This window comes from Manduca sexta, unplaced genomic scaffold (genome assembly GCF_014839805.1).
Source record: "Manduca sexta isolate Smith_Timp_Sample1 unplaced genomic scaffold, JHU_Msex_v1.0 HiC_scaffold_2057, whole genome shotgun sequence".
NCBI lineage: Eukaryota > Metazoa > Arthropoda > Insecta > Lepidoptera > Sphingidae > Manduca > Manduca sexta.
This window is the reverse complement of record NW_023592983.1, coordinates 3558-28575: the sequence shown is the minus strand read 5'-3', so window position 1 is coordinate 28575 and position 25018 is coordinate 3558. Positions and strand designations below refer to the sequence as shown.

The following is a 25018-nucleotide window of genomic DNA, read 5'->3' as shown; positions in this document are numbered from 1 at the left end:
AATTGTGTCGACTGGCGAGGGTAATCATCTCTTGTCAGTCGACGCTATTTGGACCCCACTCCGATTACCATCAGTGGGGTCACTTCTTCATGCCCGTATAAAAAATATCTCAATGACAAAGATTGACTGATTGGGGTATTTTGATTATTATTATGTATTATGTTTTGCTAAATTATATTTGAAATTTTTCTATTACAATGTAACTATTGGCTTTTGTATTTTTCTTTAATCATTTTATACGTTAGTTCAAATACGAAAATACGTATTACGTATTATGTTGCGATAGTATTTTTTGCATAAAGTTTGTTTTACATTTATGTAAAAAGCATCGGTCGCATCGAAACATGCGACAGCTTTTCCTTTTTAACCGACTTCAAAAAGGAGGAGGTTATCAATTCGGCGTGAATGTTTTTTTGTTTTTTCTTGGTGGTAAGTTCAGTCTAACATATCGATCATGAAAGTTATTTTGCTATTTATTGAGTACGCGCATATAAATATCGGAGAAATACAAAAGCCGAGCATCCTTTTGATCCTTTTCCTAAATTTTATTTTCATGGGTTTTTGTTTTCATTTGGCATATATTTTGGGCATTATTTTACATATTGAAACTAAAAAAGTATGTATAAAACTTTTTGTTTTTTAAATATTACGCTGACGATGTAATTTTGCTTATTTTTTTATATGTATTGGGATTTGTTTATATATTTTTATGATTTATTCATACTTGGGGCATTGCTATATATTCATTTTTATTGTAAGTGATAGTGTAAATTTCGTTGAAAGATAGATGTCATAAAAAGCTGTGGTTTATGACGAAATATTAGCAACAACATTATAATTTGTAATATATGCATGAGGTTATGTATTTGGGAAATAAATATGCATATTATCATCCATGAGGTTACATCATTTTATGATTTATTGTGAGAGAAAGTGGCCCAATCAATAATGTTGAAATTAACATAAATCAAATTTATTTATGTGCGATTTGATTGTCTTGTTTTTCCACATTTTTGAGTTAGGTCACTGTGACACTGAGCTGTCGATTTATGGGCATGGTGTATATCGGCGGTTGAAACGCGAATTGATTTAAGCGACATTTTTTTATTCGAAAAAAATGACCTTTTTCTAAAAAAAAAAAAAAAAAAGTGTTCATATTAAATATGTATGAAATTTAGTGTCGCAAAAAAATGTCGCTTAAGTCATTTAGCCTTTCGATATTTATTTTGGGTTTTATTGAATGCAGTGAAGGTTCAAATTATCATGAATACTAATGGAGGTTTTTTGTCATCTTTCATGGGGTTTTTTATTTATACGTAATTCTTGTGTGGAAATGGAGTTTGATATTTATATTTATTACTTAAAATTCAATTACTTTGTGTACTGCGATTACAACCGACAACACAATTTGGATAATAGTTGTTTTTATATGTCAATTTGTAATTTTGTTTCATAGAAAACAATTTGTATTTTTTTATTGAGTAATATTTTATTACTTTCAAACGCGTAGATTATTGTATTTTGAAATTTATCAAGGAAATTTGGCAAAATAAGCCACAATCTCCAATCCGACTGACTACAGGCTATATAAAATGTATTAAAAATAGAGCAAATATATTTGGCAGAATATGCCAAAATCTCTAAGCCGACTTAAAGCTACATTAAAAAAAACTAGTCATATTGTTTTTTTATAAAAAAAACTTAAAAACTCCACTTCCGCACATGCCATCATTAAACTAACACCGGGTTTCCCCTCCCCTCCCGCGTACGTAGGTACGCGTCGGTCAATCGGTCAGCGGCGTTGCTCAGGGTCTGGTGGTGCCGTACCCTGGCCTGGCGCTGGGTGCCGGGCTCGGAGCAGGCCTCGGAGCTGGATTAGCCCAGGCGTATTACTACGGTGCGGCGGCGGCGACTGCGGCGCCGTACGGAATCGGACTAGACCAGGGCACGCTGAAGGATTTGATCAAGAAACAGATGTGAGTGTTTTATTTTTATCAGGTTTAATTTTTTTTAGTTTTTTTCATGGCTATAGTTTGAGATAGGAGGAAGAAGGAATGGGTGGTAGTAAAAAAAAATAAGAAAAATAGGATTTTTATGAGATGTATTTTTTTAGGCTTTTTTTATCGGTAAAGGTGGAGATAGAATGAAGAAAGAATGGTGGTATTAAAAAAAATATGAAAAAAGTTTCTTTTTGTGAATTCGAGAGTAATATAGTTTGTAATCTTGGAACGATGCTGGTTGTTTATATTGGCTTTTTTATGATGACATTAACCCGTGAGGTAGCTGAATGTTTGCCGGCAAACATTGACAGCTACGCGTGTGACGGAAAAATAACCTTATTATGTAGTATATATGTAGTATATAAGGTTATAATCCCGTGACACACGCAAATGTCATGTAGCTGTCTTGGCTCGCCGGCGATTCACGAGAGACCAAGAGTTAATATTAGTTTCGTATATTATGAACGTCTTTCAAATTTAATTTTGATATATTATCACCAAAAAACCCAATTTTACTTTTCCGATATTTTTTATCATTTTATAGCTTAGTGGCGAATATGGCGCGCGTGAGTGTATTTCTGAATGAAAGTATGTCGTTGCGACGAATTCTTTCAGAGTAGTAGTAGTGGTTTTTTATTGATATTTACTTTGTTCGAAAATAACACATATTTAATTTACATCTACGGTTCGAGTAACTTATTGTAAAATGTTATTTTGAAGAAGTATCGTTTAATTTAGTAAGACCTTGCAAATGACCATCTATAATTTACTCTCTCCACAGCGAATACTACTTCAGCCCGGACAACCTGGCGCGCGACTTCTTCCTTCGCCGCAAGATGGCCGCCGACGGGACCATCCCCGTGACGCTTATAGCTTCGTTCCACCGCGTGCGGGCCCTCACCGGAGACATGCAGCTGATCATAGAAGCTATACGGGATTCTGACAAACTGCAGCTTATCGGCGGGTTCAATGTAAGTAGTTCACTAGTTTTAGGTCTCTCGATTGATAGTTTGCCAGTGGTAGTATGTAGTTTATATACGTCCAGGTAGCGACTTGAATTGATATCAAAACTATGTAAGAAATATTGTTTGTATGAAGTGTGTTGGGTTCCAATTAGATTCATCCTTTGCAAGTAATGGAACAGGCCCTAGTTCTTTCTTGGCATTATAATTAGCTTATTTTATGTTGTTTTTAATTATATGGTGGTAGGTTGTATTATATATTCGCCCGGATAGCGACCGCCGTACGCAAGGTGTTAAAACCCGCCATAGTGACCCACGTGTGTCGCGTTCCGGGATCAGCCTGTGTATATCCAGTTCCAACAGGCATAATTGTATAGACTGAGGGGTAATCATCTCTCGTCAATCGACATTCTATTGGACCCCACACATTACCATCAGGTCCAGTAGGGTCAATTTGGCGTGCACATCTTAATTTTTGTATCCTTTCCCATCGTCAGGTACGAACCGCCTTCGAGCCGTTAAAATGGCCCATACTAGACATAACGTCACCAACAATCGAAAACGATAAGATTCGAGCGATCGACGCCGAGAAGCCGAAAGCCGAAGACTCAAAAGACAAGAGCCCAGAGCCGGAAGTGGTCGAGGAGAAGCTGGTGAGGGACGCGAAGGAGAGCGAGAAGATCGAGGCTCCGAGCATAGATGGGGAAGAGAAAGAGATGGAGCAGCATGTGGTGGATTCAGAGACTGATAACGGTGCTAAAATTGATGAAACAGAGGTAAGTGAATTAATTTTATATTTAATACCCTAGCTTTTGTCTGTGGATTTAGAAATTTTCCCAGGATAAGAAGTAGACTAAAACAATCTGAGTAATTTTATTAAATGATCTAGATGTTTGTTTTGCTTATTCCATTTTTATTTCCTTTACAAAATCATCCTTTATGCATAATTTCTATGTTTCACGTGTATCATCGAGCAGGGGGAAAAAATTTACCGATTCAAAATGGAGATTTTTTTTATAACTAAGCTGGATTTTTTTAGGTCAAAGAATATACGTTCAAATAGGATAGGTTTTGGTCGGATCTACTTCAGTGGCGAAAGAACCATATAACCCGTTTCTGGCTTCACTTCCGTCTCGTATGAAATCTCATCATTAGAACGATTTGCAGACCTTTATTTATGCATATTAGTACCTATATTGGTGTACCTTTCGGAATATTCCACTATTCGCCACTGACCTACGTCTTATGAAACCTTCATTAACTTCTCGACTTTCCACAGATTCCACCTGAAGAAATGAAAGAGGTAAAAGAAGAAAAAACAGAGAAACAAGAGACGGATGATAAGAAATCTGATTCGAACGAAGATCCACCGCTGCAGTCGGAGAGTGTAGAAGAGAAACCCGGAGAGAAACGGTTAGATCTTATTTCTTTTCTTACTTTGTTTTCTGAATAATACTATATACAGTGATTTTAATGATTCGTTAATAAATGAAACCATATACTCGTTTTTATCAAAGTAAAAATTGTGTCAAAAATCATCCAAGAATAAGAATAAATAAGAATTATTTTTCTGGTTTATTGATTGTTTTGTTGTTAAGTGCCAGTATGATGTGTGCGTGAATGTATTTTTGAGTGAAAGTGTGATGTCGCTGCGACGAATTCTCTTAGAATAACAGTAGGGCGTATTAAATCAAATTACTTTATATTGATATTTATTTTTTTTGAAACATATACTAGTATTTACATGCGAAATAATGAAAATTTCGTAATAACTTAGGTAATACTATTTTTAAACCGCCAAAGAATCAATAAAATATGCGTGTGCGCAAGCATGTTAAGTTCTAAATATCCGCCAATAGATGGCGTTTTCTTAAACGTTCATACTAATGTGTCATAATGTATGGGATTGTGAATCGCGGTAGTGATATTTTGCGTTGACTTTGCATATATACTTGACACTATAAGTATGTAACACAGTATAGTTATAGACATACAATTATAATATTGGTTGTATATGTTATAACATTTATATTGAATTAACTGTAATTAACTTTAATAATAATAAATATATTAAATAACTCTTAAAATTCAGACGAAAGTAAAGTAAATATTACATACGATTAAGTAACTGTTCGTCGAAAATAACGTGAAACCTTCACCCCAATAACTTCAACAGTCTTTGTTGTGAAAAACATCGACGCGACGTTATTGGGGTCGACACTAAAGCGGCACAACCGAACCGCTCGTGTGCATACGCTGTGTGGATCATACATGTCGCTACAAAATATTTTTGTGGAGTCATGTTGATACAAATGAATGACGAGACGTCTTGCTCGCCTGATGGTAAACGAGCGCCCATAAACAGTAACACTATACAGAAATTTGTATTATAAATTGCGCGGCACTCTACGCCTCTGACTGAAACATTGAAGTCTCATAATACTCAGTAATTTATTTTTATATATGTATATACATATATATGTATTTTTTTATATATCTATATATTTATATATGCGAGTATGTTGTTATTACATTTGTTTATTATTACTCTTTTTATGTGTTTTTACTGTCTTTCATTATACACCTACCTCCGTCCTCTACACTACTCCAAGGTTGAGTGGGAGAGAATGCCCATGGCGTTAAGTCCGCCTGTATACAATGTGTACAAAGCGTAAAATAAAATAAAATAAATAATTTAGGCTAGTGTACTTCAAACCGAAACACAGACCCCCTTATTCATAGAAATTATTTATCTAAGGATGGAGCATTGCAGTGATAACAAATCCGTCCTTAGATAAATAACGTCTATGAATAAGAGGGAGAGCATACACACTGCTGCTTGGCTGTAGAAATAGACATTGCGATGTCCATGATCCTTGATGTCTCATCCTCTCTCAATGATCGTCTTGGGTCGAGGTTCACGCCCCGTTAGTGGGCGCCCTGAGCATGGTCACTTAATTTTTAAGGGTTTAGAGTGCCTAAAGCACTCACTCGAAAGTCCGGTGTGTTTTTGGCTGATGGTATATAAATAAAACGAAGAAGGATTCCGGGATGAACAGAGATATTATTACTACAGTAATGTGACAAGAGCCATGGGCACAGACAGAGAGAGAGAGGAAAAGCTAGTGAGGTTTTATTTTGTCAAAACGTCATTAGTGACGTGCTCGTTTTCTATTTATATATTGCGTTTACAATAATCGAAAAAAGCGGCGATAGCCTAGTTGGGTGTGGAACGGACTGCCGAGACGAATGTCCGCAGGTTCAAATCCAAAGGGCACACACCTCTGACTTTTCTAAAATCATGTGTGTATTCTTTGTGAATTTATCGTTCGCTTTAACGGTGAAGGAAAACATCGTGAGGAAACCTGCACATCTGAGAAGTTCTCTATAGGAATTTCGAAGGTGTGTGAAGTCTACCAATCCGCACTAGGCCAGCGTGGTGGACTAAGGCCTAATCCCTCTCAGTAGTAGAGGAGGCCCGTGCTAAGCAGTGGGCAAGTATATAATACAGGGCTGATATTATTATTATTATTACAATAATCATCTAACAGTGACAAAAGTCAGGTTCAAAAAATAATTGCTATCTTACTTATATATGTCTCTCTTACCAAGGACCTATCTACCATTACCAAATACGTTCCCAGTAGACCGCTGATTTATTATTTTGTTTACAGGCGAAAGAAGCAAATGGTGGGCATTTTCCCGCTGGCCACGATGGGGGGTCCGCTGGTCGCGCCCGTGTCGAGTTTGTTGAGGGCCGTGCCCCCGCCGCCGCTGCCCAGGTGCGTACTTATGTGTTTTTAATGTATGGTCAAAAATAATGTTTGTTTGTTTTTTTGTGTTTTTAAATAATGAAAAAATTGATAATTTGTGATGTCGCTATAATGTTAATAGTTTTTATGGAAAATGTTGTTTTTTATTTTAATTTTTATGATGTTAAAGTTACGAAAAAACTATTTTGGAGTTATTAAATGTTACGGTTATGTTAGGTTTTTATTTTGCGATTTTTTTTTTTGATAATTTATTATTCTAGCATTTATTTTTAACACGCTTTTATTAGCTTGGGTTGTATTCTTTTTATGTTTTTTTTTTATATATTTTCGTTAACTGCCTTTGAATGTTTGTATGCAGTGCAGATGTTTTTTTTTATACATTTAAACGTGACCTAACTTTTTTTTTCATATCTTAAAACGATAACAAATACCTATTATAATTTAGACATCATTTTGAATACTAACTAGTTAAATATGGTTGTTCCAAATAATCTCATATTTATTTCCCGCTGCGTGCAGGATGTTCCGCAGCACTCGCGGCGCGGGGGGCGCGGCACCGGCGGCCGGCGTGGCTGTTAGTGCAGGTTCGAGCGCCGCTGCAGCACACAACGACCATCTCAACCCAGACGTGCCTGAGTTTGTGCCGCAGAACACTAGGAAAGGTATTTACTGAGTGTTTTATTGTATCGGATCCTGCAGACAACACCGGGGGAAACAGGCGAATGGAATACTGGAGTCTTCCGGTGACTGCAGGGCTCTGGAGGAAAGTTGGGAGGGGATAGCTGGGAAGGGAGTGTGGGGGAATGTTAAGGAAATCTCTCAAGAACGGGGGTTAATTTAATAATGTAATTGAACATTTTAATATATTACGAAGAAATCCCGTTGTTTTACATTGCTAAACCTAATCCGCCTTATTACAAAAAGATAGGTTAGTACTGGGTTTAAACCAAGACTAAAAAGTCTAGGTTTGTTACGGTATTAAAGTTAGTACTCGGACTAAAATTCATTCTTATTACAAATCCAAGACCAACCGAGGATTAACTAGTACCTAAGATAGTCCCTGATTTAATTAGTATCCACAGAGTATAAGCAAAAAATTACCGTACTCCATTGATTCATTCACTCCGCGTTTGACGCACCGTTCCTTTTAACACAAGCATGTATAAAACGAAGGGCAAAATGTTTAATAAAATGTAATTTAGATAATGATGATGATGCTAAATATAAACTATTTTGCTATTTAAATATATCTTAAAGCTGAATAATTTAAAATGGCTTGGTTTTGTTTTAATTCACTGTTGACTTGTTAAGCTAGCGTACAATGGAATGAAGTGTGCGGCGCGCATATTTGAACATCAAAATGTTTACATTTCGGTTTATTTATGATTTTGATTAACAACACTTCAAGTAACATAAAGAAACGTTGTTCTTTCAAAACAATTTAGGCACGGCAACAGCATCACAAGTGTAATTGTTTTTGTTGTGGAATCACGTACGTTACGTATATTTTGGTTATACCAATAAAAATGGAGCAATAAATCAAAACAAACGAGGCGAATATTGGACTTTTGAAGAAAAGGTTAGTTAAAAGCAATCATCTTGGTTATGAGCAATGTAATAAATTAAAATGTTATTCAATTAGTACAAATTTCCTTCTTAATCCAAGAAATACTACGTTAACTTATTTCCAAGTCGGTTTACATATTAGATAATAAATCAACCAAGACGAGTACCAATATGTTAAGATGGAAAGAATGAAAAAAAAACAAATAAGTGAGTAAATTTTGCTGTTTTTGTAATGAATATTTAGTTACCATGACTTATGTAAAATGTACCTATATTTGTAAGACTAAACGACTCATTAACTAACGAAAACTACGGGGTCTATTGAACCGCAGATTTGTTCCTAAAATTTTTAAATCTTCTAAATCCATTAAATCAATCAAATTTATTTCCATTTTTTTCTATTTTAGTTTATATTTGGTTCTCTAAACACAATTATCTACTTTGAAATTTGATGTTTCGAGGTTAGTACTGGAGTTAAACTAGGGGTCACGGCGGTTTAACTTTAGTACCACAGATAGTACTCGGACATTTTTCTTAGTCCATAGTTTAAACCTGGTACTAAACCCGGTACTATAGTCAGTCTTCGTTTTGTAATAAGGCGGAATAAGTTTCCTCACACAGAATACACAGTCTAAACTTTAATTTAGTAATTTTGCACGGTTGTTGGCATTTGTATTTTTTTTAGTAACAATTTAGCAATATTCGTTAAAAACCGGTCTTACCCCTACTCACCGATACCTTTTTTACATTAAATATCTTGCTACATATGTGTAACATCGAATATAATAGCGGTTGTATAACATGATCCTCAAACGGATGGACCGATTATGATAATGTTTTTGTTTTCAGAAGAGTCGAGCGATAAAATGGATCAAAACGACGGCACTCCCGGCTCGGGACCTCTGAGCCCAAATTCCGAACAAAACACTGACGCTTGGACTGAGGTAACAAAATATATTTATTTTTATACATGTTTAAATTTACAGTTCTAATGCAATGTTATACAGACAAAGGAAATATTAATTTTAACGATTAACTTCTTATACAAATACATTTATATTTTTTATATATTTCTATACTTTTCAAACCGTCTATCATAGCGTATAAAAAAAGTTCAAGATTAATAAAAAAAAACACATATTTGTGAGTCATAAAAATATACATATATACATTTTTATAAATTTGTATATGACCTCAATTTTTTATGTTTTTGAAATATGTATTTTGAATGGTGTTTATGAAGTTTTTTTTATATTCCAGGTGAAACGCCGCACGAAGGCGGGGTCTCGGGAGCGTGCGCCGGCGCCGGGCGCTGTAGCCGCCGCCGAGCCGCCCGACGACGAGCCGCGCGAGGAGCTGCACTTCCAACTCGACGAGGAGCTCGACCTGCCGCCGCCCCGCCACAACACTTTTACTGATGCTTGGTAAGTTCAAAAAAAATATATATTATTGCTAGTGATGTATACTGTTTTTTTTTAGGAAAAAAAGTTGCTATGGATTTATTCTACATTGATGTATTTTTTTATAATTGAAATTTATCGTATATGATAGTTGTTGTTTTTAAATTTGATGATTACAAATTGCTTTAGTGTTTCTATATTTGTGACTATCCTCAATTATTTACTGGTGCCTTTTAATTTCTTTCCGTACACTCCGTAGAAAAAAGAAATAATAAACCTTTTTTGACACCCCCTTTCATTTAAAATCTCGTCAAGAATTTTTTAAATTTTGTTCCAGGTCCGACGAGGAATCAGACGCGGAGTTCACCGATCGCGATGTGGGCCGTCTTCTGATCGTGACGCAGACGACTGCGCGTGCGCACAAGCACGACGGACACGACCGTCAAGGTGACTGGACCACGCGCACAAAGATCACCCAGGATTTGGAACAGGTGAGCGAGTTTTTTTTTTGTAAAAAAATAAGAAAATATTTTTTTTTTTACTTTTTTAAGATATACAATAGGGGACCGTCCTGTGTGTGATTTTGTACATTATTCTATATGTAATGGTTAATAATACTAAAAAGAAACCCTGCTGCGAAAACTGCATTAAAATTAGTTAAAAAGTGAGCCAGTAATTCATATTTCAAATATTACTGAGAGCCGAAGTGGGCGCGATGTGGGGATATCGTTTCATCCCTTTCTTTCGCACGCGTCGTAATGCCCGATGACGTCACACGTGGGTATTGCGCCTCTTTTCTGTTTCTCGTTACTTGCCCCTTCTACCGAAATTGAAAGACTTATAACTTGTTGATTTTTTACCGGATTTAAATAATTCTTTCTGTGTCATAATTTATATAACGTAAATATTTGATAATAATAAAGAACAAAAATGAGTCCGGTCCCCTGTTATTAGTAATGTGCTAGTTTTCGAAATATTTTCTTTTTTTTAATGATTATTGTTGCTCGCTCTGTTAAGTATACGAATTTTAGTGTGAATTTTTAAAAAAGGAAAAAGAACTTATATATATTTTTTTCCTTAAAACAGGTGATCACCGACGGCTTAAGAAGATACGAAGAGGACTTATGGAATGATACGGATTATACATCGGTAAGTTCCATTATTAAATATGAATGGTAAACTAAAAAAAAAAAATCTGGCCGTAAAAAAAAGTTGCATAGTCGTATAAAACAGAATGGGACTTGGATATTTTCTTTTTTTTTTGTACTGTTATTTTTTTTTAAATCATACTGTTTTTTTTTATTATTTTATGGTTTAAAAAAATACTGTTGTTTTTACATTGCTTATTCATTTGTATGGTGTGTGCAGAACGTGGGCGCGGCGTCGTCGTACCGCACGGTGTCGCTGATCTCGCGCGAGCAGTTCGAGCAGGCCGTGCCCACCGAGCGCCACCGCAACCCGCCCGACCCGCCGCCGCCGCCGCCGCACAGGGTAACACGCGCACACACACACACACACACACACACACGCACACACGCACACACACACAGAGCTGAACTCACACTCGTACCGTCCCCCGCAGAACATGGAGCTGCCCGAGCAGGCGGGCGGGCCGGTGAAGCGGCCGCGTCGCACGGCGCGCTTCTACGCGGCCAGCAAGGACCCGCACGCCACCGACGTCATGTGAGTGCGCAACTAATGCTGCGTGTCCGGCTCGAAGGACCATCATTTTTTTTTTGTCTTTCCTTTAAGATATAGTGATTTCAAACGCTTAGATTGCTTACAGTAAGACACAATATGATTTTTTTATTGTAAAATTTTTAAAAAATGTCAAATAAAAAAAAAATATGAGTAAAAATCATTTGCCGGAATGTATGTTAGCACATAACTTTAGAACGGCTGCATTTATTTGACTGCTTTATTTTTTTGTAATTTGTATTTCCCACGACAATGTTCGTATCAAGGAATGATTTTGAAAAATAAACGGAAAAAGTTGGTTATTCTGGTGATATTGTTGTATAAAAATATTTTGCGAGAATTTAATTTTGGATGCGATAGATAGCGCTGATGTGGCTGGTGATCTTAACATGAAAGGTTGACCAGTTATAATTTACTCACGTGATCATCTAAGAGTGTGATCTTTGTGTATACAGAAGCAGCAGGAAGCACAAGACTAGACACAGCCTCAACCCGCCCGTGGAGCATCACATCGGGTGGATCATGGACGATGCGCGAGCACCGACCCCGCACACACAGCACCGGGTCTGTACCACACTCACTATACTGCCGTATATATAATAAACTGACGTTAAAGGACAGACAGACTAGACATTAATTATAGCTAAGCATCTAAAACAATACAATACTGCAGTCAAAAGAGCTGTGTGCACAAAGCAAATAATAATAATATCAGCCCTGTATTATATACTGTCCCACTGCACGGGCCTCCTCTACTGAGAGATTAGTCCTTAGTCCACCACGCTGTAGTGCGGGCAGACTTCACACACCCTCGAAATTCCTATAGAGAACTTCTCAGGTGTACAGGTTTCCTCACGATGTTTTTCTTCACCGTTAAAGCAAGCGTTATAAACTGAATTATTTAGATCTTTGCAATAGTGAGCTAGCTAAAATATATTATTCAAGCCCTCTTAGAATGTTCCAAAACAACGCGACTCGTAAGGCGATGTTTAATTTTGAATCATTAATAATAATTAAAAAACCTATCACCATAAACGACACGGTGTCGTGGTGGTGTGTTTTTTTTCGCCACATTTTAAACACACTATATTTTTGTTTTTTATTTTTATTCGCATTGACTAATATAGGAAGCCGCTTCGTCTTAGTAGTAAATACTAGCTATAAACACATACATTAGTCTCTCAACCAATCGTGTCGCCTCGTGTTTTTTTTTGCCACATTTTAATCACACTGTATATTTTTTTGTTTTCTATTTGCAGTAATAAAGACTCTGTATAAATACATACATTAGTCTCCCAAACAATCCTGTCGTGACGTGTTTTTTTTGCCACATTTTACACACGATTACCTTGTTTTTTTTGCCACATTTTAAACACGATTATTTTGTTTTTTTTTTTTTTTTTTTGCCACAGTTTAAACACGATTATTTTGTTTAATAACACATGTATTGCCCGCAGGTCGTCGCTCGGCACCTCGCCGACACTAGGCTCGTCGTGCGGCTCCGTCCCGCAATCGCTGCCCACCTTCCACCATCCGAGCCACGGACTACTCCGAGAGAACCACTTCACGCAACAGGCGTATCATAAATACCATTCTAGGTGCCTTAAAGGTGAGTGGAGTTCTGGATATGAGTGGCTTTGGCCTATAGAGAACTTCTCGGGTATGCAGGTTTCCTCACGATGTTTTCCTTCACCGTTAAAGCAAGCGATAATTCACAAAGAATACACACACATTTTTTTAGAAAAGGCAGAGGCCGTGTCCACCATCTCTGAACCTTCGACTTAGACGATTCCAATCGGTAACATACGTACAAATATACATTGTAGCCCATTGATGTATATTCTATAGACACGAACGTCCATATAAACTATTTGTTCAAAATCTGAACTAAAATGGCGACCAAAACGTTACTGTTATAACCTATTTGTTCACTTGAACAACAAATAATTTTACTTATTTGACTAATATTTTTTATTCACATCCAGTTTTGCACTTAGACTCCCGTTCTTATATCATGAGCGCCACTCCGTACACAACCAAAAGCATCAATATTGACACCATGCTAAAATCAGTTTGAATGGATGACAGTTCAATTCAGTTGAACACAGTGAATGTTCGGAACGCCAAATCTAGTACGTAGTACATATATATCGATGTTGTAGCTAGTACTGGACATAATAAGACTTAACATCTCATGTCTCAGGATGGCGAGCGCTGAATACCAAACAATACTTTGTAATTCAATGTGTTGGTGTTTCTACTGTTTATGGGCGGTCGTATCGCTTACCATCAGGCGAACGGCAAGCTCGTCTCGTCAAAGCAATATGTCATTATGTCAAATAGTTACACTAACAATGTCCTTCATACCGGAACACAACAGAGACCAAACACTGCTTGACAGAAAGACATTGCGGTGGTACCTACCCAGGCGGACTGTCACAGATGAGAGACCTATGATTACTAAATTTAGATTGTTCCTTATTAAAATTTAACTAATTTTCGGATTTTAACGCGGTTCTAATGGTCCCCCCCATGACCATAAAGGCTGCAGTCTTCGAAACGTCGGGAGAAAAGTAAAATATTAAATAATAATATCAGCCCTGTATTATGTACTTGCTCACTGCTGAGCACGGGCCTCCTCTACTACTGAGAGGGATTAGCCCTTAGTCCACCACGCTGTAGTGCGGATTGGTAGACTTCACACACCTTCGAAATTCCTATAGAGAACTTCTCAGATGTGCAGGTTTCCTCACGATGTTTTCCTTCACCGTTAAAGCGAATGATAAATTCACAAAGAATGTACACATGATTTTAGAAAAGTCAGAGGTGTGTGCCCTTAGGATTTGAACCTGCAGACATTCAACTTGGCAGTCCGTTCCACACCCAACTAGGCTAACGAAAAACAAATACAAAATATTAAAACAGCGTTAAAATTCGAAAAATAGTTTAATTCTAATGTCTAACATTCGTGTAAACATAAATCATTATTGTTCCCTACGTATCGCAGAACGCAAGAAGCTCGGAATCGGGCAGTCGCAGGAGATGAACACGCTGTTCAGATTCTGGTCGTTCTTCCTTCGGGATCACTTCAATCGGACCATGTACAATGAATTCAGGTGAGTTGTTGGATATTTTAATATCATCCTGTTTGAGCAGGAAGGGAGATATCTTCTAAAAATCATTTTATTAGATGATTTAACTTTTGTGTAGTGTTTTTCCGCTTTTTATGACATGATTGGATATAAAATAAATGAAAGAGTATAAAGTAAAAAAACAAACCAGCCTGGGCTAGCAGAAAAGAAATAAAAAAATATTAAAAATACCTATAGAACAACCAGTTCTAAGATTATATAAAGCGGACATTGGGAAGATTGTCATACAAACATTTTGCGCTTATGTGATGGTCACTCAATCTACAGTAATAGCAAAACATCAATGTAAAGAACTTCATAATTTTATTATATTTTTGCACGTTTTTAATGCCATGATAAGCATAGCTTTTGTTAATATATTTTTGTATTAAAATCTAACGACACTGACATTTTGTCACACGGACATTTCAAATAAGACTTACAACCGATTGGTAATAACTTATGGAGCAAAATTTTGGTCCTGATGTCCGTCTATAACTAATTATATAGTTTAATGTTTTCGCTATAGATCCTATTTCATGTCCTTTCCCAAATGATTCATCTTTTTTATATAATTTTCCTCTTAATATTTTAACAATAATGTTTCACTTCGAGGTTCCGGTATTTGATACGTAATTCATCCCGCTTCCCCCTTATTTCATGTCCCCAGGACGTTGGCGAACGAGGACGCCGCGGAAGGGTTCCGATACGGCCTAGAATGTCTGTTCCGCTTCTACTCGTACGGGCTGGAGCGCAAGTTCAGACCTGAGCTGTACCAGCACTTCCAGCAGGAGACCATCGCTGATTACGAGAAAGGTGAGATGTGTATAACATATAGTTTTTAATGAATAGGGGACCGTCCTGTGTTTGATTTTGTACATTATTCTATATGTAATGGTTAATAATACGAAAAAGAAGCACTCCTGCGAAAACTGCATTAAAATTGGTTAAAAAATGAGCGAGTAATTCATATTTCAAATATTACTATGTGCCGAAGTGGGCGCGAAGTAGGATATCGCTTCATCTCTTTCTTTCGCACGCGTCGTAACGCCCGATGACGTCACACGTGGGTATTGCGCCTCTTTTCTGTTTCTTGTTACTTGCCCCTTGTACCGAAATTGAAAGACTTATAACTTGTTGATTTTTTACCGGATTTAAATAATTCCTTCTGTGTTATAATTTATATAACGTAAATATTTCATAATAATAAAGAACAAAAAAGAGTCCGGTACCCTATTGGGCGACACAATCAAAACACAATTGAGCTTCTGTGTAAGAAAAGATTTATTGTGTTTACTTACTGCTAAAGCTAAAGTAGTAGTACTAAAACTTTACCTGTATGAAAAGAAATAACATTTAATGTTATTGCTCACAATGTTTTGTCGACATCCGAGCGATTTTCTGTCGAGTGGCGAGCGAAAAATTGTGAGATGATTACTCCTCGACAGTTGTCGACAACTACCTTATTATGCCGGCATGTTAAACGTTGAATATATTGAACGATATAAAAAATGGAGTGAAATATTGTATTTAAATATTACATAATTAAATACATATAATAACTTGAAACTTGAGGCAAATTTTTTATAATGTTGTTATCTTCATCAGGCCAATTATACGGGTTGGAGAAGTTCTGGGCGTTCCTGAAGTACTACAAGCATGCCAGCGCGCTACAGGTGGACCCAAAGCTGGAAGGGTTCCTGGACAAATTCCAGAGCATCGAAGACTTTCGCGTGCTTGAGGTGAGATACAATAAATATGTTTTTTTTTTTCAATTATATCTGTTGTATTTATGTTTGTGGATCAGTGGCAGCAAGAACGTCTTATTTTGTACTTTTCTGGGATAAAAATAGTTGCATAGATGTAAGGGATGGTCAGAGAACACCTTGACTTTACTGGACAATCAAAAAACTAAATATTATATTTCTGAACTTATTCATTTGTTTTCCCATGAAAATGCTTTCCACCAAATATCAAAGTTTTATAACTCATTTAATACTGCGTGGATTTTGAAAATTCTTTTTCCGATAGATTTTGGATGAAATACATTATTTATAAATGTATTTAATTTAAATTAAACTATTTTTCGGATTCTATCGCGGTTCTAATATTTCACTTTTCTCCCGACTTTCTCGAAGACTTTGCAGCCTTCATGGTCACGGGCGGGACACTCACCCAATAAAATAGTTTAATTTAAATGTCAAACATAGGAAATGTGTTTAAATAAAGTGGTGATGTACTATTTTGTCCGCAGCCGGCGCTGAACGAGTTGCTGGCGGCGGCGGGCGGGCACGCGCCGGGCCGGCCGCACGCGCGCCGCTACGAGCGGCACCGCTCCGTGTCCGAGAGCGAGCGCCGCGCACACTACAAGTAACCACACGTCTACCACACCACAACACACCACACACCACACACCACACACCGCACTGGCGACAGCCCCGGATCTTGAATTTTTTTAAGTCGGGGCAAAATCTGAACAATGCCGCCCCTAACCGCCTATATTTTTACTTTTGTCATCATCATCATCATCATCATTTCGCACCCCGCGGGAAACAATTTATGTGTGCTATATACTGGATATCTCAGAAGTCAATGTTGCGTTAATGATGAGATGTGTATTCGTCTGCCAAGTTTGAATTTCCCGCCCTCTAAATTCGCCGCCCGGGGCACGGGCCCTGGCTTGCCCCCTAGATCCGGGGCTGACTGGCGAGGGCAACACCCTTCGCTAATGAGAGAACAGTTATCGACGGTCCCTACGTATAGTATTGAATCTGCAAAATTGCATTTGCTGATTCAATACTTTGCGTAGGAATTGTCGATATTTAAACGGTCCTTATTAAAATGAACTGAATTTATTTAAGACAATAAGGATCGAAGTGCTTATCACCAAGCGATGTATATTCGACGGTCCCTACGTAAAGTATTGCATCTGCATAATGCAATTTTGCAGATTCGATACTTTACATAGGGACTGTCATTTTTAATAGACGATCCCAATCTCAATATTCAATCCGAGAATGAATCAATTGAAACTGATTTGTAAACTTGTCAAACACCACTTTGTTCTGATTGGTTCATTTTTAAAATAGATCAAAAATGCGATTGGGATCGATTATTGAAAACGGTGGTTAATTAATAGGTTTAATTATCACTTACAATTTATAGGTGTAAGGTCAACACTTATGAACGAAGGTTGAGTTTTGCCTGAGTTGATGCCAATAAAAGAATTACGACCATCATAATAACATTATTATAATTATAATTTTTAATTAGCCTACTGTCAATATTATAATTTTACATAAATTTGTGTAAGTTGTAAATTTTTTCAATCAATAAAATATAATTGCATATTCAACTCTTATTAACAGTATAGTTTAGTTAAAATGTTTCAAAATAATCCGCAAATAATTTAGCTCTATAACTAACACCTTACCATCCATAATTATCTTATAAATATTTAAATGACTAAATTAGAATCAATATATTTTGTGTAGTGTGCAGTGATGTTAACTGATTGTCTGTTTAGTCGCAGCGGTGGCGGCGGCGGCGGCGGCGGCGGCAGCGTGGGCGGCGGCGCGCAGGCGCACGGCGCGGCGCACGCGGCGCTCCCCGCCAGCAGCAACCGCGGCCGCGCCGGCTCCTGCGGCGCGCAGAGCGTCGTCGCCGACGCGCGCCCCCGCGGTGAGCAACGCCACTACCACTCACTATCATTCACTAACACTCACTAACAATCAACAACACTCATTAACACTCAGTACCACTCAGTACCACTCACTACCACTCCCTAACACTCACTAATATTCACTTACACTCACTAACAGTCAGTACCACTTACTAACACTCACCAACACTCATACAAACCAATAGTTTCTGAGATTAACGCATTCAAACAAACTCTACAGCTTCAAATAATAGGATTTATTAAAATCTGTACTCTACAACATTAACAATAAAATACCATTTCCAGTGACATCCAAGAAGACCGACCGCCCGCAGGCCGAGTCGACGCAGTAATACAGCGCAGTTAGTGTAAATAACGTTCACGTTGTGAGACCAGACGTTAAAAGTGATGTGTGCTACTTAAAATTAGTTTCGTTACGCATTTTATATAAAAGTGTTGACTCACGCGTGTGTGGTGTGCGCGAGGGATGCGGCGCTGTGCGGTGAGTCGATCAACGTTATTATTATTATCTCATCATCACATTAAATGCTATTATTAAAGTACATACATGTATTAAAGAAAATGGCGCCTGATGTGAGGCAAAGCCAGTGTTTCAATTCACCAAGTTCTCGCGTCTTGGAATAACAAAATACAGTAACGAAATTTGGATTAAAAGATAGAATACGTGCATGGCAGAGTGAACTTCTGCGCTTGAAGGTAAGTGGAGTGGGATCCAATATAATGTCGACTGTCAAGGGATAATCAATTCTCGTCAGTCGACATTCTATTTGATTCTATTCCACTTACCCTCAGGTGCAGTGAGGTCAATTTCTCGTGCACGCATAAAAAATACATAAGTTAAATAGTATGTTAAAAGATCTAGTAAATAATACCATTATAAACCTAATTTCAAACATAGTAACTTCTTTCCTAGTGTATAAACCAAGTTAAATATTTTAAATTTTCCATTGTTACAGCGTCAACGCACCGACACGACGCGACGACGCCGACACGACATTGTCGTGAGCCACCACACGACGTGTGCGCACGTCACGGGCGCGCGTAACGTGACGTCACACGCCCGCGACTCGCGCCGGGGACTGGGTTCGACACCTTGGCATGGCATAGAGAATACGCCATTATTAGTATAATAGGATTGGTTTGAAAGTAACGATCGTAAAGTCGTATCGATACTGGTAAATTTTTAGATCGATAGAAACGATCCCAATAGCTTTTTTCAATCCGTGGAGAAAATTTACCAATCAGAGCAAGTATGGACACGCTCACAAATGATTTGCTTTGATTGGTCTATTTTTGGCATCGGATTGAATAAACCGCACGCCGTGCGCTTTCTAAAAAATAATTATGATATTTTTTTTTTGGTCGGTTAATTTTGTTTTAGTGTTTACAATAGGTCGGACTGCCTTCTAGGTTTAGACTTCCGATTATGAAATATAGTTTACGCGTTTCCCGTTCGAGTCTAGTACTCTTGTCGGAGTCTTGTGTCATCAAGATCAGCAAAAGCCACGTTAGAGAAATCAATTGTTGCTAGCAATGATCGTACGCAACGGCGAGGCAATTCTCGCTCACGTTGACGTGTGAAATTCAACCGTTTATTGCTTGCAATAATTGCTTTATCTAACAGCGGTTTTCAATAAACAATTTTTAATCCGATTCGGTAAATGAACCGGTCAAAACTAATTTGTATTGTCAATAACTCTGTTCTGATAGGTTCATAGTGTGGTGGGAATTGTTTATTGAAAAATGTCGAGTCTTGACAAGTCTCAGACGCATTCGTCGAGTCCGCGGACTCCCGAGCCCCGGGATTCGTTAGCTATTCACAGTTCTTTTGTAAATATGACTCGATTGTTATGGTTGCTTGTTTAGTAAAAAAATAAAAAATAAAAATAATTAAAATAATGGTCATTAATCGCAAAGTTTAGGTACGGACGGTGTTCTAAATACATTTTTACATTTATTAATTATTATTATTCATTAAAATGGTAAGTTCCTAAATGATAGTGTTTACGGTCGATATGTGCTATTTGGTATTTTTTTTAGGTTTTTTTTCTTTTTTTCGTGTTTTTTTTTTTGTTGTTTTTTTTTCGATTTTGCGCGGTCACACGCGAGCGTTGGTTGCGGTTGTTTTGATTCGTTGTTTTATTTGGCTTATTGCAGTAATATATAGCTGTTTGACTGCATATTATGCGTATTAGTGTAGCTTCTAATTCCATTTAAAGTTTATCGAACCATTTCATGAGTTATCCATAAAACACACTATAAACTCACCTCCAAGGCTAAACTAACAAATGAATCAAAATAACGGCTTCCAACGACACCTAACTAACTCGACAGGGTCTGTGGAAGCTTTGAACAGAGGTCTGTAGACCTCACAGCAGTCGCTGAGGTCCCGCTGACCCTAAAACTTGAATGGTAAAAATGTTAACGGTGGACGTGTTGTGTCAGAAGTAGATGCTTAGTATTTTGTAAAAAAGAAATCTAAGTAATTATAAAAACTATGTGATGATAATAATTTTAATAAAATCACATTTTCATTGCTTTTAATTCAGACAAATATAACAATAATAAGCAGCTCTATTAAGGCTTCGTAAAAAAAATAATTTCAATATTTTATGTAGTCAATTCCAAATGTCAATATCCTTCTGTAACCACAACGCGTCCAATGAAAAAATTATAACGGATGTAAAATCACGCGAACATGTTGAGATTATGCTGTATTTGCTGTTGGTGGGGACAAATATTAGTGACCAGCTTTTGATTGCGGTTCGCTCGGCAGTTATTAAGGGATAACAAGTCAATAGCATTCGGGAGTAATGTAGCTTACTTATTGAAAGAATTTTCAAAATTGATTTAGTAGTTTTTTTATAATAGCACGACAAAGTTACCCCGTTTCACCTGGATAAGTGGGGGTCCAATAGAATGTCGACTGACGAGAGATGATTACCCCTCAGTCGACACAATTATGCCTGTTGGAACTGGATATACACAGGCTGATCCTGGAACGCGACACACGCGTGCCACTATGGCGGGTTTTAACACCTTGTGTGCGGTCGCTATCCAGGCGGATATAAAATACATCCTACCACCAACAAATGAGTCATCAGCTAACTATATTGCCAAACTGTCATTATAAACATACCGCTAGATATTTTTGGCTATCAACAGCAGATATAGGTAATTTTAACGTGTGACGCTAGGCTTGGATTTTCTAATCGTGGAGAACTGTTCATTACAGGACTGGCTGAATGTAAATTGTATGTATGATATGGCAACACTGAAGTTAAGCTGTCATAGATTTGGCGGAATATTTGAATGTGTATATTGCAGTAATTTGATAAATTTTGCTAAGTGAGCGTTAGAAATTTAAAAATTTACAGCAATGATTGATGTCAAGGTGTAACCGAAATTGATTTCTACTAATTTGGTAGAAAATAAAATTTCTACCAATACATTATTGGCAAGTATGGAGAGTAATACAAATTTAATATTACAAAATAACTTGTTAGACGACTTACTCGCTTGTTGTATATAACACCGACTTGTCCGTTAAACAGTTTCTCCAAAACGATATGTAAATAACTTAGGATACTTGTAATCATGGTAAGTAAGGCGAAGGAGCGTTTTAAAAAACGCCGAAAATGTATAGCGTTTTTATTACCGCGCAACATAGTAAATGTCATCGTTGCGTACAAATATGACAATATAGCTAACTCACGTTATAGCTGTGGATATTTTAGTTTAATACGCAGAAATATAGTTGTCTCGCTCACTCATATAATTTAGAATGAAAGAGGCGATCATTGGCTGGCCAATCAGGAAATAGACAATAATGTTTGCATTTTATTTTGTTTTTCGCTATTACGGCCCTTTCATTCTAAGAGGTTAAGATCCCTAAAGTCTATCGTTTAGTAAATCTTCACGTTGCTAATTAATTTTACGGTAATTATAGTCTATTAATGCTTTTATCGATAGTCAATCGAACGATATGTCGCGTTACTAGCTTATTTTCGATGTAGTTTGCACAATTTATCGACTATTACAAATATAGTGGTTTTCTACGTGATTGAATGAGATGTCGAACTGGTTCAGAGGTACGTGTTTTTAAAAACGCCTGTAAACAAACAATAATGGCAGCGTTTTTACTGCCGTTTTTACACTAAAACGCCAATGCGCAAGTGTTCATATAAAGCAATAATACTTGACGCCTTACTCAGGAAAGTAAATAAAGTAAAAAAAATATTTAATACACTTTTCTGCCCACGTAAAAGTGCAGCCAAATTATGCTAGGCAGCGCCAAGAGAATAGAAATACCTTTGTGGCTTGTACGGAACAACATTAACTCCAAAAAAGCGGATATGACCATCAAATGTTGTTATTTTCTTGGTCAGGTTATTCATATAATAAAGCATAAAAGTGAAATAGACGCCGTATAGCTGAAATGGAACGAATATTTCACTTAATACCACCACCTTTTCCCTTCAGTGGTAGGCAGGGATGTGAAATATTTCACCAGCTATTTAAGTTCCATGTAATTAAAAGGCGATTTTATATATTTTCTGAGCATTATTATATCAAGTCACGAAAAGGCTTACCAAACGCTGTAACATTCGTGCGTGGTTTAAATTTAACTGACGGGTTAACTAACTAACGCTATAATTATAGTTAACTGATATAGTGAACTAGTTAACTAACCTCAGTTAAATTCGCCAGTTAAAGTTAATCTAACGCGCGGTCAAACACGACATGACTTGCTCAACTTTCTTCTATGTGATTCTAGGTTTATGTAATGCCGGACATTCGACCCACGTCATAGATCGTACGATAAAATCTGTCGGTTCCGACAAAATCTGTATTGTTTTGGCCTCTTATACGAGTTGTTTATGTCTAGGCGCAGGCGCTATTTATAAGCTAAGCGCTTTGGATGCCTAAAAAACTGACTTAGCATACGATTTTGTCGTACGATATATCGTATTGAAAAAAGGTCGGTTGTAGTTTCGTTTGTTTTTCAAATACATGCTTAGCTTCTTGAACTGTCAATAATGTTGTCTAATCTGCATGACCCAATACAGGATGTTGCAAAATGAAGAATCAAAATTAAACCACGTTAAATAAATAACTGATTTTAGCAACAACCTGTATAAATTCAATTTACGAAAAGCCTTGCCATTCTAAACCGTATTTCAATCATTATAAGAGTGATAAAGCAATCGAATACAGCAGACCAAACGTAATGAAGACTTAATCAGACATGCCTTATGAAATTGTTTTAAAACCACAATGCGCTTATGATACTGCCAATACAGAGTTAAGAGTGTGTCGTAAAAAAAAAGCCCTTTCAGCAACCTGTCCCTAACTTGGGCGACGATAATGAGGTATAAATAAGGTGCCGTTCAAGTGTTAAGTAACGCAATTTGGAAGGGAGGGGGGCTCTTGTAAAACGTTACGATGTTACAGGCGCGGGAGGTGGGTCGGACAAAGCGTTATGTTACATTGTTATTTTAAGCATCTCCCTCATCAACCCTTGAGGCATCTCAATGTTTGCCGGCAAACATGACAGCTACATTGACATTTACGTGTGTCACGGGAATATAACCTTATATACTACATAATAAGGTTATTTTTCCGTGACACGAGTAATGTCATGTAGCTGTCATGTTTGCCGGCAAACATTGAGATGCTTTAAGTGTTTAAACAGTAGCAAAGGTAAATAGCGACTTTTTGGTACTTTGCGTAACATAATTGCAAGAATTAGAAAAAAATAATAATTTAGAGTTACGTAACTTTTGGCAGGGGGCGGGCGCGTTCGGGAAAACGTTACGGCGCGTTACAGTGGCGGAGGTGGTTCAAAAATCTTCGAAAATTGCGTTACGTAATACTTGAACGGTCCCTAAGGAGTAATATTTCCCCAAGGTGCGCTGAATGTCGCGTCCAAGTTAGGGAAACGTCGGCGAAAACGATAATCGTGAACTGCCGATAAAATCGTATTTAAAATGAGTCAAATTAAGTATAACAAAATCTTATAGTTAAATGTTGCTTTTGCGCGATGAAATTTGAGCCTTAATATAACGATATAAGTAATATTTGAACGTAAGTTGGCAGGTTTGGTTGACCATTTTGTAACATTCGACCTCAATCAAATATTAACGACGCAATATTAGAAAATGTATTATTATTTTGTTTGTTACGCGGTTGGTTAAATTAGATTGTGTGTATATGTGCTTTAGGGGATGGTTAGCATGTAGAGCCGTTGGTCCTGCTGATCTCTCTCCGGTCGTGTCGTCTCACCGGACTATGAGAAGGAACAGAGAGTGTATTGCACACACTTGTGCATTATAATATCTCCTGCGTGGTTGATCTTGAGAATGGCCGCTATAGTCGAAATTCGGTTAGAATAATCATCGGGGCATGATAGAATTACTTATGAAGTATATTCCAATGAAATTTAGACAATCTGTCAGAAGGTTCAAAAATAAACATCAAATAAAAAAATCTACTTTTCAACTAACGGTTAGTTATTTCAAACAAAATATGTACAGTGAAGTACTCATGTGGTTGACATTAAATCTGAAAGCGTAAGATATATTTATCAATATAAGATACAAACTAGTACTCAATATATTGTAAGTATCTAACCGCCGCTCTCAGAAAACCATCCCAATTCTTTCGATCCGTCGCCAAAACTGACCAATGAGAGCAAAGTTTTATGAAACAAATGACTGATTGGTTTGTCGAGTTTGGAAGATAGATTCGTTGATAAAAACTGCCTTAGATTGCCCGTATATAACTTCAAACAGCTTCAACACAGA

The 25018-nt window shown here is 37.1% G+C and overlaps 1 protein-coding gene across 1 annotated transcript; it reads left to right on the top strand.

The window, feature by feature from the left end:
* Nucleotides 1-1809: 1809 nt before the first annotated feature.
* On the top strand, nt 1810-19538 carry LOC115451612 (la-related protein 1-like; the record flags this gene model as incomplete). Its single annotated transcript, XM_037445735.1, is given in 22 exon segments — nt 1810-1976; nt 2782-2971; nt 3460-3738; nt 4242-4375; nt 6637-6744; nt 7255-7397; nt 9151-9245; nt 9562-9725; nt 10039-10192; nt 10788-10850; nt 11070-11192; nt 11284-11384; nt 11855-11927; nt 11929-11963; nt 12857-13008; nt 14407-14515; nt 15201-15346; nt 16139-16272; nt 16785-16900; nt 18057-18211; nt 18498-18693; nt 19169-19538. Coding segments are annotated over 21 exon segments (2688 nt in total), but the record flags the coding sequence as incomplete, so codon positions are not given.
* Between the last annotated feature and the right edge of the window lie 5480 nt (nt 19539-25018).